At 50.9% G+C, this 16658-nt stretch overlaps 1 protein-coding gene across 1 annotated transcript in view; it reads right to left on the bottom strand.

Annotated features, from left to right (window-relative positions):
* The window catches only part of THSD4 (thrombospondin type 1 domain containing 4), a 485342-nt gene that overhangs the window by 15454 nt on the left and 453230 nt on the right, over positions 1–16658 (bottom strand). Inside the window, 5 exon segments of the mRNA XM_032469213.1 lie at positions 1918–2091; positions 7613–7786; positions 8367–8571; positions 9478–9607; positions 14871–15140. Coding sequence (XP_032325104.1) covers positions 1918–2091; positions 7613–7786; positions 8367–8571; positions 9478–9607; positions 14871–15140 — 953 coding nt within the window.

The following is a 16658-nucleotide window of genomic DNA, read 5'->3' as shown; positions in this document are numbered from 1 at the left end:
AGGCAGCACTGGACGGACTTGAATTCTCTCTCTCTCTTTTTTTTTTTTTCCTGAATTTTCTATATTTTGCAGCTTGTATTATAAAGACATTAAAGGAAATGTGAGAAGAAAACATTTCCTATGTCGTTTATATAAAAAACTATACTCTGAAGTGGCTGAGACAGGGTTCATGTATTTTCATGTTTTGTTTTTCAGCTGCCATTATACCACACATAATTTCCATGTCTCCTTAATTGTCATTGTTGTCGCTACGTAACATTTGAACGAGCTGTGATAGACCATAATAACCCCAACCGCCCTGCTGTCAGGAACACCTCTGTTGAAAAAGTCTCTTTTTCTCCTTAAAATGAAGTCCCAAGAGTGGGGTGACTGGGTTAAGGCGAACGAGCATTTTTACGGTTCTTGACTTTTATTGCCAAGTTGCTTTCCAAAGGGGTTGTATCAATTTACAAGGACAAGGCGTCCATTTTTTTTTTCAGGGTCTGCTTTTAAAGCTACTTAAAAGAAATAAAATTCTATATGGAGCCAGAGGTCCAGATAATGTGTAAATCATGATTATCAGCCAAAAAGTCTTTGGAGAACCAGCCAGCCCTGGGAGCCAAATGCTAAATTGCCCAAGAACTCAAAATACTGATGGTAATCATAACAGGGCAAAGAGGGAACGCTCTCTGGGGGCTCATGTTCAATTCTGGAACACTAAGGAAAAAATTAATTGATCAATTAAGTTACTTCATTCATTGCTTTACTGAAGTGTTCAGTATTATCGGTTCTTTATAAAGAACAGCCTTCACTTTGTCTATTTCTGCTCCTTTCCCCCAGCTTTACTGACACAAAACTGACAAATGATACAGTTAACGTACACACACGATGACATGATTTACGTCGCAGGGAAAGGATTCTTACAATCAAGTTAACACATCCATCCCCTCACAGGCTTACCTGTTTTGTGTGTATATGGGAGAGCACTTAGGTTTCACTCTGTTAGTGTCAATTATACAGTACAGTGTTAACCTCCTAAACTACAGTCACCACGTTGCACATCAGAACCCCGGAACTTACTCGTCTCATAACTGCTTTGTACCCTTTTACCAGCCTCTTCCCCTTTCCCCCACCCCCAGCCCCTGGCAACCACCATTCTATTCTGCTTCTCTGAGTCTGACGTTATTTCAGATTTCGCATGTGAGCATTTGCCCTGCAGTATGTGTCCTTCTGTGTCTGGCTTATTTCACTTGGCATAATGCCCTCCAGGCCCATCCATGTTGTTACAAATGGCAGGACGTCCTTTTTAAAGGCTGAATAATATTCCACTGTGAACAAAGGCCACAGTTCGTCTGTTCATCTGTGGACACACAGCTTATTTTCATACCCTGGCTACCATGAATAATGCTGCTGTGAACAGCGGGGTGCAGCTGTCTCTCCCAGGTAATCACCTTAGCTCCAGAAGTGGAATTGCTGGGTCACATCTATTTCTGCCTTTGACGCTCAAATACAGACACAATTGGCTTTATTAAGAACAAAAATAATAGCAGTAGAAGTTACGATTTATTGTGCGTTTACTGTGTGCCGGGCACTGTGCCACATGCTTTGGACACAGGACTTTGTTTCTTCTAGAAGTCGCCTCATATGTGCTGTCATTACCAGCGCTTTATAGACAAGGAAGCCCAGTGGACCTAAGCTCCCTGCGGGGAGAGAGATTTGTTTTGCTCGCGGATTTTCCCACAGGCTTGGAAGAGGACAGAGTGGGTGCTCAGTAAGTACCGTTGACCGAACGAGGCTCCAAGAGCGTCAGAAGCGGCTTCTCCAGGGTCACGGGCAACGGACCCCGCATCCCCGGTAACACCGCGCCCCGCTTCCTGGCCCCTCTGCCCTGCTGCCTCTCGCCAGGGGCAGACAGACACCCGCGTTCCGGCCACTCACCTGGCTCCAGCTCCCGGCAAACCACTCCACCTTGCCCGTGCAAGGCCCGTTGTCGCAGGGGGCGGCCTCCGCCGGCCGGTTGTTCCCGCAGCCCTCCAGTGGCAGGCTGCTGACGTGGTTGGTCATGCAGACCACCGCGCGCGTCCGCACTCCGGCCCCGCACTCCGCCGAGCACTGCGGGACAGGACAGGGCGCCTGAGAGGGGGGACCCCGCGGGGCCCGGGGCCACTCCCAAAAGGTGCAGAGGAGGACCGAACACTCCGGTTTCCTTATCAAAGCTTCTGTTTTCTTTTTTGTGCGTTGCTGTCTAGTCTTATAAAACCACAGCCCAGGATGAGTAATTACACGACCGCTGAGAAGCTGGGTCTGACTCCTCAGGGGGGAAGTCTCTCTGGAGCAAATAGCTTAAAAGGCATTAGAGCATGCCACCCCTAAGCATGCTGCTTTGGCATATTGATGATGATTATTATTTTAATGGAGGTACTGGGGATTGGACTCAGGACCTCACGCACGCTAAACACACACTCTGCCCCTGAACTATGCTCTCCCTTCCCCAGCAGTTGATTATTTTGAGCTGAAGGCAGTTGAGAAACAGCAGATGCAGGGAGGGTTCTCTGCCCTCCCCTTTGCTGCCTAAAAGCAGGGTGTAAATTTCCTGTGGGAAATTTCCACTTAGTAACAGGAAGAGGAGAACATTCTTATTACTGATGACGGGGGGTTGATGCCAAGGTAAGTCTGCACAAACAAACCTTACTGAAATAACCCTCATCTTCCATCAGCTTCTCATCCACTACTCTACAATTTACTGCCCCTGGAAGCTTAGGCCCCTTTCCTTTGCCTAGTCATTTATAATTTATTGTCTATTATAAAAATGGTACATAAGTCCTCAAGTCTAAACACTTCTTTGAGATTTTCACTTCTTTTCTATGAAGCCCCCTGTGCCATGTTAAAAAAAAATAACACCAAATAAAATTTATATGCTTTTCTCCTATTAACCTGGCTTTTGTCAGCTTAATTCGCAGGCTTCCAGCACAGAACATACGAGGGTACAGGAAAAGTTTTTTCTCCCCTACAGGCTCCGAAAAACTTTTCACGACTTACACTCTATCTGCATTATTAGAAATCTGAGACAATGAATCAGTCCCTTAGGTTAGAAAATATCCTTTGTTACAGTAATTGGAATATTCTAGGCTAAAAGTTGTGTTTTGGCTTCAGACATGTATTACGTGGTCCTTTTCTTAATATTAAACACTCAAGATATTTAAATTCTCCTAAAGAACACAAGGTAAGTCAAATCTATGTTATCATTTTTTCAAATCCTAAGAATATTTCTTTCCACGTAATGTCCCATGGACTTTCTGACTCAATTTTCTGCTTTCCAAATCAAGTCATGTGCATGCATCTGGGAACGTTTCCCACACCCCCATGTGCTTAACTGAGAGGGAGAATGTTAAGGACCAAGCCAGTGCCCACCGAGAGAACACGACAAGGATGAGCCTGGCAGAGGAACATCACTTTATCATGCCAGCTGCAGCGAAAAGCAAAACAAATGTAAACTGAAGGGAGCTGCCTGCACTGGGCTTGGCCCAGGAAGCGTCTCCGCAGGACTGAGGGGAACGGGGGTCCCTACCAGGCAGCAGAGACCAACCTTCAAAGTGAGGCAGTGACACACACTGTCTCTGAAGGATCTGCCTAAGGGAAGGACCAAACTCGCTGTGGGAGCCAGAAAAGGACCAGACTCCCAACTGAACTCCTGGGCTGACGGAACACAGAAATGCCTGGAATTCCTAGGCAGCTCTCTGGTGAAGGACTGTCCTCTCACTCCAGCATCCGTTAAACGCTAAACTCAGCCCAGCTGCCCCTCAGGGACCATCCGGCTCTAACGATTATTCCTGAACTTCAGTTTTACGCATCATCTGTAATGTAAATAACTCAGTATCTTTACTTATTTTTTCCTTTGGAGAAAAACATCCTTAGAAGAAATTGGCTGTTAAAAAATTGAGGCTGGAGGGCTAAGATTTCTTTTTTTTTTTTTTTCTGTTGTGATTAAAAACTGCACGTGTGTTTAAACTTGTCATGATTTGCAGAACAAAAAGGTCCACGATGCCCCAGGCCTGACAGGGCCCAGCCTCAGCTGAAGGTGGCTGCAAGGAGTTTCCTCAAGTGAGTCAACAAGTCAGGAGACCCCTAGGGCCCTAGAAGTTTGAAAAGATTCAGGTTGTTTCCAATGTCAACTCAATCAGGTGGAGATTAATTTTAACTTGAGCAACAGGACACGCTCTGAATCTTTAAGTGTTCGTACACTTTGATGTCGTCTTCTTTCATCTCTCCCACGTGAGCTCATGAAATGGAGGCTGAGTCTCATTCCTGCCTCGCGTGTTGGAGACGCTCAGGACATGTTTACTCCTGGGGTGGACAGCCGCATAGTGCAGGCTAAAGCTTAACGGGGTCATTTTTATACAAAGCCCCCTCGCAAATGTGGACGGCTGCCACCAGCTGGTCATTCCTGGGGGGGCTGAACCGTTCGACAGGCTAACTGGTAGCTCGAAGGCCCATCTCACTGCGCCCCCTGCTACGTCGTGGTTTCAGGGGTGTGTGTCTTTCATGCTCGCTCTGCTACGTTACAGATGAGGAAACTGAGGGTCAGAGAGTCAGCAGCTTGCTCAAGTTCTAACCTGACCTAAGGCCTTGGGGAAGTGGTCCCAAAGCCCCCGTGCCTCCCTCAAACCCAGCCACACCTTCTCCCAACTCAGCTACTCTAAAACTAGCATGAACGTTCTAGAGAAACAATCTACCCTGGGGGTAAAGCAAAATTACTCACTTACCACGTAGCGCCAAACTTACATGGCTTAAAATATCTTTCCCGAAAAAGAATAATAAAATATTCTCTAAACAGAGGAATAAAGTGCTCATTCTTTCCTCTATTTAGAATTTTCAGAAAAGGGTCCAATCCAGCAAGTACTTATGTGAAAATACAAAGGAAATTTACATTAAAGTGAAATTTATAAGCCTTTACTGGAGGGGAAATAAAGAACAGGGGGTTGGTTCAATCTTAGTAGTCAAACTGAAGTATTTTATTCTGATTAAGATCTGGTCATGCATGAAAGGTTTTCGATACCCTTAAAATGTTTACAATAAATACAGAAGTGAAAAAAGTGGGTTACCAAAGGATACGTATATTATGATTTATATCCTTAAAATAAATATGAGTATAAAAAAGCTATAAACGCCAAGTATGTACAAATAGAAAAGAGCTTGGCAGCATACCTTAAATACTTTAAATTGTTATCTTCTAGTGAAGAGATGACAGGTCTGCTTTTCTGATTATTAAATATTTTTTATGATAGCATATGTTACGTTATGACCAAAGAAAGAATATTATTTTAAAAGGAATCTTTCCAATAGTGAAAATGAAAGCCGGCATCATTCTTTTCATTCACTGGCTTACACACTAAATCCATCAAGTTTACCGTGAGCACGAGTGAGTTTCGGGATGACCAGGCGTCCAGAAACACGAAAGAATTAGTCGAAGAAACGGGGGATGTTTAGCCTGGATAAGAAGTGGAAGGCGTCCCTCGGTGTTTGCAGGGCGGCCGCGCGAGGAGAGCGCACTCAGATTTTCTACAGGGCCCGAGAGGGGGTCGGCAAGAGACACTTCGGTTCAGTGTGAACGGAAACCTCCTGACAGCACAGGCTGCACTAGAAACAACGTGTCTCGACACCCCGTGCACCTCTGACAGAGCAACCAGACCTGTGCCTGGGTGCCGCGGGGCTCCCTCGTGCTGGCTAAGCCGGGTGATTCTGAATCGCACCCCAGCACTGCTTCCACAATGCCAGGAGCTGCTGTACACGGTCGGGAGCTTGGAGAGGAGGGGTACCAAACAAAACTGGGGTGAACGCTGCCCCACTCAGCTTTAGGGGCAGAAGTCTGCGTCAGCAGACACCTTTAGACTGGCACCTGCTTTCCGTGCGTTTCCCTTTGGCCAGTGCCTGCCTGATGGCTAATCTGCTGGCCGTTGCAGTCCACCCCTGAGACAGGAGGCACTGTGAGCTGCTCCTCCTAGAGGTCGGTCTTTGCATCAGGAAGTCTCTATCTGAGGACCGTCTTGGGGTTAAGGGACAGGGGCTGTAAGCCACAAGAGGTCGGGAACCCACAAGAAGCCAGATCACTGGGTGAGAATCTCCAGGATGGTTCTGAATGTGGCGTGAGGGCTGCCACACAGGTCTGCTCCTCCTTTCTTTCTCAGTGGCAGTGCCCACTGCTGTGGGTCACTACTGTCTGATGAGAGGGATGGGACCACGGGGGCATCTTATGACACGAAACGAGTGGAAACCCATGTGCATACTTGCAGGGTGGACGCTCAGAACACTCAGTAGCTGGTCCCTGGTGGGCTCTGACTGCTTAGAATGGATGCTGGCCAATCGGAATCAACTGGCGTGGCGGTGTGGGTGCGAGTCCGCTGGCAGGTGACCGTTTACTCCTCTGAGCTTGAGATCTCGCACTGTTGGCCCAGCGATGCCCGGGGAACAGGACCCACGAGCTCAGCAGTGTTTCCTAAGGCTCTGTGCATTTGGCTGGTCCTCTACCCTTGCTCCAGGGCGGCCTCAGGCCCCCGGGAGCCCACCTCCCAGTGCTGTCTCAGACCCTGCCCTGTAAAAAGGTTTCCAGGTGACTTGTAGGCACGTTACAGTTTGGAAGTACTGTGCGGGATTCTGATAAGGGGAACTTTGCAGACCTGGTCTGAGAGGGAGGCACTAAGGACAGACTGGCAGAGGTAGCCAATCATGCCTGTATCCCAGTTAAACTTCCAAGGTCCTCTGGAGAACCCAGAAACCCAGAAATGGTTCATGAATGAGTGGTTCAGCCGCCCCGGTCAGAACACCCCCACTGCCAGCCAATCAGCAGCTTCCCCCAAAAACGGCAGGACCCAGCTCATCACCCCCCGCGCCCTCCCTCTCCCCAAGGGATGTTCTGTAACTGTGCTCAGTATTTCCCCCGAGTTTTCACTATGGTAAAATGCACATAAGATGGAATGTATCACTTTAATCTGCCCCAGCCTCTGAGTCGGAGGCATTTCCATCCACACTGTTGTGCAGCCATCACCACCGGCCAGCTCCACGACCCTTCTCTCTCCTGAGGTAAATCTGATTTTTGTCTTTGATAGATGAACTCCATCCCTATTGGCTTCCCTGTACACGGGGAACCAGTGGGCTCCTGATGAACGATCTATGCCTTCGAGTTCCTCCTTGATGCCAGACATCAGGGGCCCCCAGGGAGGCCAGGCTCCTGGGGAGGAGAACTCCGTGGGCTGTTCTGAGTTCATAAGAAGCAGGGAAGGCGCCTGCCACTGGCTGAGCGCCCATCATACGCCAGGCACTCCCAAAATGTAGGTAGGAGAGGTGTGAGGTAATTATTCACTTTATTTAGAATTTCATTATTTAATATTCAAATGGATAGTGTGTTAGGAAGAATTCAGTGGATTGTTGCAGCCCACGCCTGGATCTCGGAGCCCTCGGTCTTCATAAGAAGGCAGCAAGCCTGCACTATTTCACCTCTGGGCCTTTCCCCCAAGTCCGAAGTTACCCTGGGGATTCTGCGCTAGCAGTGTGTCCTCACGTGGTTTGGGGCAGCTGGTGGCACGGAGCTGCTGCCCACCCGCCCCGCAGACCGCAGTCCACCCGCCGCCGTCCTTACCCTCTCGCTCCACTCGGTGAGGAACCAGCTCTTGGCGCAGGGCCCCATGTCGCAGTTCTCGATGTCGCTGGGCCGCAGCTTCATGTTGCACTCCTCATCGTCAACCACGTCCCCGAGGTTGCTCACACACTTCACGTCCCGAGTCCTCTGCCCCACTCCGCAGGGCACCGAGCACTGAAACCCAGCAAGCGCATGTCAGCGCAGCGGGCAGGGTCAGCCCCCGGGGACTCTCACCACCCATCCCCTGAACCCAGGACTGGGGCGAGACCCCTGGGTGGCCAGGCCCTCTGCCATGCGATGCTACCTGGGGAAGATCCCGGCCCTGAAACTTCACACCTTTTCTCTCTAAGACCTTCTTGGATGTCTTGCCTACTTTGAGCCTCTGGGCCTCAGTCCTGTCATCTGTAAAATGGGAGAGCAGGACCGGAAGGAGGAGTTGGCTCTACCAGTGGTTGGTGGCCTTCACTCCACCACGCTGCCTGAGAGGGAGGAGACCTGTGTGCACATGACTCCCGGGGGCTCCCCCTGAAAGTCAGCCCTTAGGTCTGTCCGGCGATCAGCACATCCTATGGTTTGCCGGAAAGTCCTTCCAGAAACCCTCAGGGTGGGTCCTCCTGGAGACCCCAGGTTCTCCCATATAAGGTCTTGGAGGGGGGAAACGGGAGGGTGGCGGTGGGTCTCGGGGGTGGGGGAAATAGGAGTGGGTGGTGGGTCTTGGACGGGGAGCTCCCACGGGCGGCCCTGCCCCGCGTACCGAGGTCCAGTCTGTCCGGATCTGCCACTCGCTGCAGATCTTGAGCTGGCAGGTGCTGGTGGTGCCCGGCTTCTCCAGGTGCTGGCAGCGGTAGGGCTGCACCGTCAGGCTGTGGTTGGCGTACACCTGGCGGCACAGGACCTGGCGGTGCTGCGTGCCCAGGCCGCAGGTCTTGCTGCACTCGGACCACTCCCCAATGTCCCAGCTAGCTCGGGAGCGAGACAGCGAGAGGGACAGGCGGGTCAGTCAGCAGGGAGAGAGGCTGAGCCAGCTCTCAGAGCGTCAGAGCCCTCGCCCTCGACCCCAGCCTGGAGCGGTGCCCGGCGGTCCGCCTACGGCCGGGGCCCCGTAAAGGATGCAGCTTTGCTCCATGTGCTGTTTACCAGTGATCAGGGCTCAGATTCCATGAAATTACAAAAAGCCGAGAAGGCACAAATAATTTCTATCTAGTCAAAAGAGTAACTCCAAAGGCTAGTTTTATTACCCTATAGGACACGACCCACTTCGGAACTAACTTAGAACTCTTATCCGAGCCCTCCTTATTTTCCATTAACTCTTTTCCCGCCAGCTTCACACGTCCTCTCCTCCGCCATCCTGCTTTGCCATTTACTTAAATAAGACGTCAGCGTGTGTTCACTGTGCCTTCAGATGAGAATTTTGATTTTATTAGTTTGAGAATTAGGGTTTTGACTCCTGTTAGGGCTTTTCCCCCTTGTTTTTAAAAAAATTAAAAAAAAAATCATTCAATAACCAGCCCGAGCTCGTGCCTGAGACTCTCCTACTGACTCCAGGCAGGTGTGCCGGCGACCTTCATCATCCCCTCTCTGCACACAGCTCACCTGCGGCACTGACCTCCCTCTGTCTTCCCTGCCCAGCTAAGACCTAATTAATCGCTCTACTTTACCAAAGGCTGACCAGCTAATGGCCACGCGCTCTCGTGTTAACCCTGAAAGACAGGCGTGATTGCTCCAGACTGCATAGACCAAGCCTCCCGCTCCTAAATCAGAAGTGGGCTGACTTAAGAATTACGTCATGTGCGCCACGAGGGCCCTATGCACAGGCAACCGAAAGTGGCCCGCTAAAGGTGACCGGAACAGAGAGGCTGTCTTACAAGGCTGGGCAAGGGAAGATGTTGCAGGGCTCCTCCTCGGGGGCCGGCTTGGTGCTCGAGTCACAGTAGCTCTCAGGCACCTCTTCGTGAGTGTTTCTGTGCACACAGCGGAAAATCGGGTACTGCGATCCTGCAAGGACGGGGAGGACACACCTGAATGTGAGGCTGTGGATGCCAACGCACAGAGACCCAGGTGCAGAGCCATCACACACACACACACACACACACACACACACACACACACACACACACGTCCTCACTCCTGTGCTTACACACCACCCGCACAAGGGCTTTCCCAGGCACGGACGGGGGCAAAGATGGGTAGAGATAGCTCCTGCCTGCAAAGACCTTATCATGTAATTGTGGACAGGGTCTGAGTATGTTCAAAGGCAGATGAAATCAACTTTCATATGAGTTCAGGACACCAAGAGATTTCGCCAGGCAGGGGAGTGATGATAAAATGAACACACAGAATAACTCCTTGAAGGTTTTCTGGAGACATTGAAGAGAACGGGTCCCAGTGGGGTCGAGCTGCATCGTAGAGGAAGGGTTGGGTCTGTGCACATGTGTCTTGGCAGGGAGGGGGCTGTCCAGGCCGCAAACTCACTGCAAGTGCCAGGTGTGCTGAAGGCAGTCAGGTTGGGACAGAGAAGTAAGAAGATTCAAGAGAGGCTAGAAAAGCAGCTGGCTTCCCCTTCTGTAAATCACAGCACTGATCTATTGGTATTTAATAAATAATAAAGTACTGATCTAATGGTATTTTAGTTATTTGGGTATTTCTGCCTCCTATGAGATAGTGAACTTCTCAGGCACAGGACTAGCTCTTGTTTGTCCCTGTAACTAACCCCGGCACAGCAGAGTAGTAAGTGCTCAGTAAAAGTTTGTTGAGTGAATATTTATCAGAGGTCTAATGTTTCTTTTATTACTTTGCTAAACAAAATACTAATTGCCTCAGTTTTTTTGTTTTCTTTAAAAGTACAGCCTAGTGTTTCATACTTAATAAGACAGAGTCTATTTTGGAAAAAAAGTCAGAATTTGTTAAGTGGAATTTCTCGCTCTCAACTTAAAACAAAAAAGCCCATTCAGTTCTGCCTTCCTCTCTCTGCTACCCCCTGGTGGCCACACTGAAGTATTACAAATGGGTGTTTCAAAGCGAGAAACAGTAACTGGCTGAACGCGCAACCCGCTGGTCTGAAGAGTACGGTGCTTTTGTACAGAAACCTGTCTCCTCCCCACCTCCACCCACCAACCCCAGTCCAGGCGGTGCCCGGTTCCTGCGGGCAGAGCACTGTCGTTTATGCTACAGCTCTGCTGCTGACTGGCCAGCATTGAAAGTTTCTGAGCTTGCAACTTGCCGTAATTTTAACTGTAACTACAGAGATAACTTTGAAGGTGCTTCTTAATATTTCATCAGCCACAAAGTGTTTCAGTGCTTCTCTAAGCTGACTTTGTGAGACACACTGAGCCACAGGGAAGTTCTAGTAAGAAACCTGACGGTTTATAAGACAGTTTTGACTCAGAAACAATCACCTGTTTAAACTCCTCTGGCAGTGAGAATTTACCATGCAGCTATAACTGGAGACCATTATTTAAAATAACGTTCCAATTAAGCCTAATTATTCGCTGAGTAAAAAGCAGTACTGGCTGTAAAATTAATAGGAAGCAAAAACTTTCGTGGAATTAAATTTTGTTCAGTGACATATCTGCTCCCATTAAGAACAGACTTTTAATGACACGCGACAAACATTAAGCGCGTTGCACTGAGTTATGAAGATGAACGAGGTGCAGTTCACGGCTTGCAGGTCGCTCATTTGAGACCCAGCTATTAAGGGATCAAGTAAAAATTTTATTGTTTAGCCCATCCTTTTCTGTTCAGACCACGTGGGTTTAATTTTTCTACTTATGAATTTATGGATTAGAAAGCAAAGGTAACTATGCCAACCGCTCGGCCCTAAGGAGGGGAAACTGAGTGTCGTTAGCTGACAGGTTACCCCGAGAACGATCCGTGCCTTGGGAAGATGGCTCCCACCTGGGGCCGTGTGCACGTGGCCACTGTCTGCCTCCCCCAGGCTTCTCACCGCCTTTGCAGGACGTCTGTCCATGGTCCCGTCTCAGCGATTAGCCAAGGAAATATTCAGAGGCACTGTTATCTCTCCAATGGTGAGAAAACACTATATATCATAATATATATAATTATATACCTATAATTCTTGACTCCAGTGACTCGCAATGGTTTCTTTCTTTGGGTCAGTTCGTATTTCTGCAGAGAGGGAGGCTATGACTCAGACTGGCACCTGGCCTTCCCTTCATTGTCCAAGCATGCCACACAGTTAGTCCTCGAGTTGCTAGCAAGCAGGAATGGGGGGGGGGTGAGGTCAGGGGCTGGCTGGGCTTCAGGCAGCAGGAAACATCTGGGCTGAGTCTGGTCGGTTTGTATGCTGAGCGTGTTGATCAAGCAGAAGTTATGTTACGTTGGAGGAGGGAATCGCACTACAGGTCACCAGTGGGTATTAAATGAGGTGAGTCAGTGAATTCAGGGCACAGTGTAGAGATCAGTGAGGCACTGTGGAGAGATGGACAAAATAAGGAGAAAGGGGAAAAAGAACTCTAGACCTGGAACTCCGAGCCAAGCCACGAGTTTGACCAGACGGACAGAGGTCTGGGCAGTGACGGGGCAGAGCACAGGCCTCCTGCACACCGGCCACGGGCCCTCCCTGTGGTGATGCTGTCATGATGCTGAAAGTGTAACCCGAGAGGCACAGAAGTGTGTGGTCTGCTGAGCACTACCAGGAAGGACTGGAGAAGAGTTTGGGAGAAGGCCTGTGTGGGGACGGATAATGAGGTCACAAGGCGGAAGGACCTGAGTCATGCAGAAGGGCTGGACGCACCGGCAGGCTCAGGATTTCTTGGTCGCGGCACACTTATCAGTGCCGCTGATGACCGTGAGATGAGCTAAACGTTTTGTGCATCCATGCTGCCTCCCTGCCCTGCTGTGTGAGGCCATCGCTGGCCGGGAGCAAACCTCGGAGGAAGCAGAGGGGTCCCTCTGTCACGCCTGGTATGGAACAGGTGGAGACCGTGGCAGGACCAGCTGGGTGGGTCGGCGCTGCACCCACCCAGCGAACACAGGCCGGGTGCGAGTGCGGGGGGCTGAGCCCGCGCAGGGCGCGAGCTCTTATTCCTGTCCCGCTGTGTCCGCAACGCCCTGCCTTACGGTCTCCAGACAGACCCACATCCCATCCTCCTGGGAAGGCTGGGCCAGGCTGTCTTTAAAGACATGAAACGGAAGAGAATCTTCTCCCCAAGCCCTTGAGATCAAGCCACACGACAAGAGTTTTTATCCTTTTTAGAACTCGCCCTTGGTCTCACCTAGTTCTGGTGTAGCTGGTTCCTTTAACGGGCATCGCACCGCCGCCTAAGGCAGAACGTTTCAGTGACGACACATTTTGATCCTGGGCTCCTATGAGTCACATTTCGTGCTCCTTCCCTCCTCGGTGCCGTGAACAGATCTTCTCTACAGCGATTTTGGCCTTAACGCATAATTAATCTGTGGCTTCCTGCTTTTTATCAAGACACACTCAGCAGGCATTTAACTTCCCCTCATACTGCTTACAAAAGAAGTCGGCACAATGACTCCCCACTCCACCTGCTCTGCACAGCTCCTCATAAACACGGGAAAGCCTCCAGAAGCCAGCGCTCCAGGTGTGGAGCCGCCCTGGAACCAGCGAAGGTTCCAGGCAGGAAGGGCTCCCGACCCCAAGGCGAACCAAAGACTTGAACTGGATTCTCAAAAATCACTAAGTCAGTGCTTTTATGAAAAAGATAGAAACTTGAGAGGAGGCTGTGGAGGACTTTCCCATGTGTCGACGACCTCATGGTTTCCAAATCTGGAACCCTCACACACACATCTCTTGAAGAAAGCAGCAGCTCCTCAGGGGTACAGCCTTTGCTTCCATGACAACCTCCCCTCCAAGAACAGCCATTTTAGGGTCACAAGTAGCACTCTGCTAGAAGCAGGAGGCGACCGCCACGTGCATGAAGGAAATCACGACCGCACAGTCACACACGCCCTCGTGATGAGGACCTAGGGCGTCCTGGAACAGAGAAGCAGCTTCAGTGTCCGACCCCGCAGAACATCCGATCAGGGGTTTCTGGACAGCACTCCCACGCCTGGCTCACCCGTGGCAGTTGTCAAGGACTCAGGGCTGTGAGCACACTTCACAGTCCAGACTGCGACGTGGCCCCTTCACACAGCCGCGCTCTGCTTCCGGACTATCACAGCCCTGCTCTATTTAAGTCTCCCCTAAACTCCACCTTCTCCCCAAATCCTTTAACTCCATCTTTTCTCTCCGCTGGCTGGTGGGTGGTTTCCCTGCTGTGGAAACTGGCTTTGTGGGGCTACACGTAGTTCCTGGAGGTCTCAGTGGACTGGGTTCAGGTGATGGGACGGACAGAGGATTAAGAATTTACTGAAGAGGAGGAAGGGAGTTGCAAGTGTTGCTGAGTATGAAAGCTGGCGAACTAACCCTTCAAGCTCCCAAAGCATTTTTTTTCCCTGAAGGTCCTTAGATTTGAGAATGACTTTCGACTGGCGTTTGGCCAAGAGCTCCACATCTGCGACGTGTACGTCAGCCCAGACCTTGAGGCAGGTGAGATGGTCTCTGCCTGTGAACGGGCGCGCGGTGTGGGGAAGGGCCCCCTGGGCGGCCCAGTGCTCAGGGCTGGCCCTTGACCAGGGCTGGGGATGTCCTCAGAGCCCTGGAATATTCTGCTCATAAGAGTTTTCTGTGCAGGAGATCTTGGGTTGCACCGTATCAGTCTGACAAGTGAGCTGAGGACCAACAATGTGGTGGGTGTGCAGGCCTGTTTTGCTGCCTGGGGCCTTGGGCCACAGTGTCTAAGTCTGACCTCTGGGTGCTAGCGGCTGAGTAGCTAATGCCGGTAATGTGGGGGCTGTATGCCTGCGTGATTGAACCCCAATACCCTCCCCGGACACCAGAGCTCGAGGGAGCTTCTCTGGTTGGCAATGCTCAGCTCGTGTACAACACTGTTGGGAGAATTAAGTGCATCTTTGAGCCACTGTACCGGGAGGGGAGCCCTGGAGGCTGGTGCGTGGTGTCTCCGGGACTTTGCACTCTTCCCTTGGCTGATTCCAATCTTTTACTGTAATACACGGTAACCGTGAGCACGGCGGCTTTTCTGGGTCTCGTAAGACCTTCCAGTGGATCTCTGAGCCTGGGGGTGATCTTGGGGACCCCCCACTCCCAACGCAGCGTCACACTAAGGAGCCGTCTCACAGTCAGGCTCAAGGGAGGGAGGGTTTGCTATGTGCCCACCAGCACAGTCCCCGCCCAGGGGTCTCAGAGACCCTCCCAGCCCGCCCGCGAGCTCACCTTTCCCGCAGGAGGCCGAGCACTCTGTCGTCCCCAGCTGCTTCCAGTTGTGGTCCCGGCTCCGCCGCGGGGGCTGTGGCACCACGCTGTCCGGCCGATGGGAAGAGAATCTGTCTGGATGCCTGACCGGGAAGGTCTGTGCGGATTCCGGAGTGAATATTTCAGGCGCCCCGCCGCCGTGCACGTCTGCCCTGTCCTCGTCCCCGTCTTTCTCTGCTCCCTCGTCCTGGCTCCGCCTCTCTGGGACCAGCTGGCCATTGAAGGGCTCCCCTGCGAGAGGCAAGTGCACACACCCCAGAAGGAAGGTGGGTTTGGACGGTGAGTCGTAAAGAGGAAGTTGCTCCAACATTAGACATCAGGAGGCACAAGCTCATTCCTAGCTCACGGCACACAGATTTGAAACAGGCAGATGTTACAAACGGGTAAGAAGAAGATGAACGTCCTGGTGGGGGGTGGGCCAGGGCCTGGGAGAGGCGGCTTGCGCGGGAGAGAAACACCGACGGCCAAAGGCGCATAACCACGCTCAGTCCACCCACGACGGGAAGCAGTGTGCAAGGAAGCAGCCGGCAGCAGCAGCCCGCCTGCCTGACAGCAACGATGAGCCCCCAGGAACGCTTAGCGCCCTAACCGCCCACGGAGGGCGCGGGGACCCGCTTTCACACGCTGGCCGGGCCTGCCAACAGACGCAAGGTTTTGGAGGGCAATTTGCCAATATCTCTCCAAATTTTCCACGTACACACCTTCTGACCTTGCGATTCAGTTTCCAGGACATTTGTCCTACAGGTATTTCCATTTTTTTTTTTTTTTACATAAAGCTGTGTGGACAAGCATGGTTACTAAAGCATTATTTGAAACAGCAAACCTGTAGAACGGACTTACATGTCCACTAGTGGCACCAGTTAGAATAAATTATGCTACAACCACGAATGAAATACTATGTCACTTTTTTAAAAGAATGAAGCAAACACGTGTTGTGACATGGAGATATGACTGATAGGTAGTTGGTGAAAGAAAAAAACGCAGGCGGATCCATGTGTATACACACACGCACGCAGATGTGGCGGATCCGCGTGTGTACATCTACTCATGCGCAGATGTGGAGGGAGACTTTTTTGAGAGATTAATTTGTGTTTTGTTCTTTATCGCATTCCTCCTCCTCTCCTAGTCCAAATGGCCAAATTCTTAGATTTTCTTGCCTCAGATTTTTGCAGGAAAGAAAGAAAAAGCTGCTGGAAGTCAACAGCTCTTCTCTCCCGTGGTGACAGCCTGGGTTCCCCATACGGATAACGGATAACGGATAACGGGTCCCAGAGGGGCCAGTGGAGGGGAGGGAGAAGGGAAGAGTGGAGAGTGCTGAGGAGAGGGAGAGAGAGAGAGAGAGAGAGAGAGGGAGAGGGAGAGAGAGGAAGATGTCCAAAGCAAGGGGAGGTGGGCTTCTGAGGTCTTGGGTCCCCTGGGCGCCACAGACCCTAACTCCACCTTGGGTGAGTGTGGGATCCCCCAGACTGACTGAGGTTGAATTTTCTCCCAGTTCCAAAGAAGTTTCAAGTTGAGGTTAGATTTACAACGACTTATGGGGAAGACTGGCGTGTTTATACCTGGATTGTGGACAACGATTCGGACTGGCTGCAAACGTGTCTGTGTGTGCACAGCAACGGCAGGGCAGGAGCCCACCAAGCTGTTCAAGAGCGATTCCCTCTGGGGCGCTGGGAGAGGACGAGGTTGGGGGTATTGCTTTAAAAAATAAACAGACCTGATACATATTCTTAGAGCAGTTTAAGGCTCACA

This window comes from Camelus ferus, chromosome 27, assembly GCF_009834535.1.
Source record: "Camelus ferus isolate YT-003-E chromosome 27, BCGSAC_Cfer_1.0, whole genome shotgun sequence".
Taxonomy (NCBI): Eukaryota; Metazoa; Chordata; class Mammalia; order Artiodactyla; family Camelidae; genus Camelus; species Camelus ferus.
This window is presented reverse-complemented; position numbering and strand designations above follow the sequence as displayed.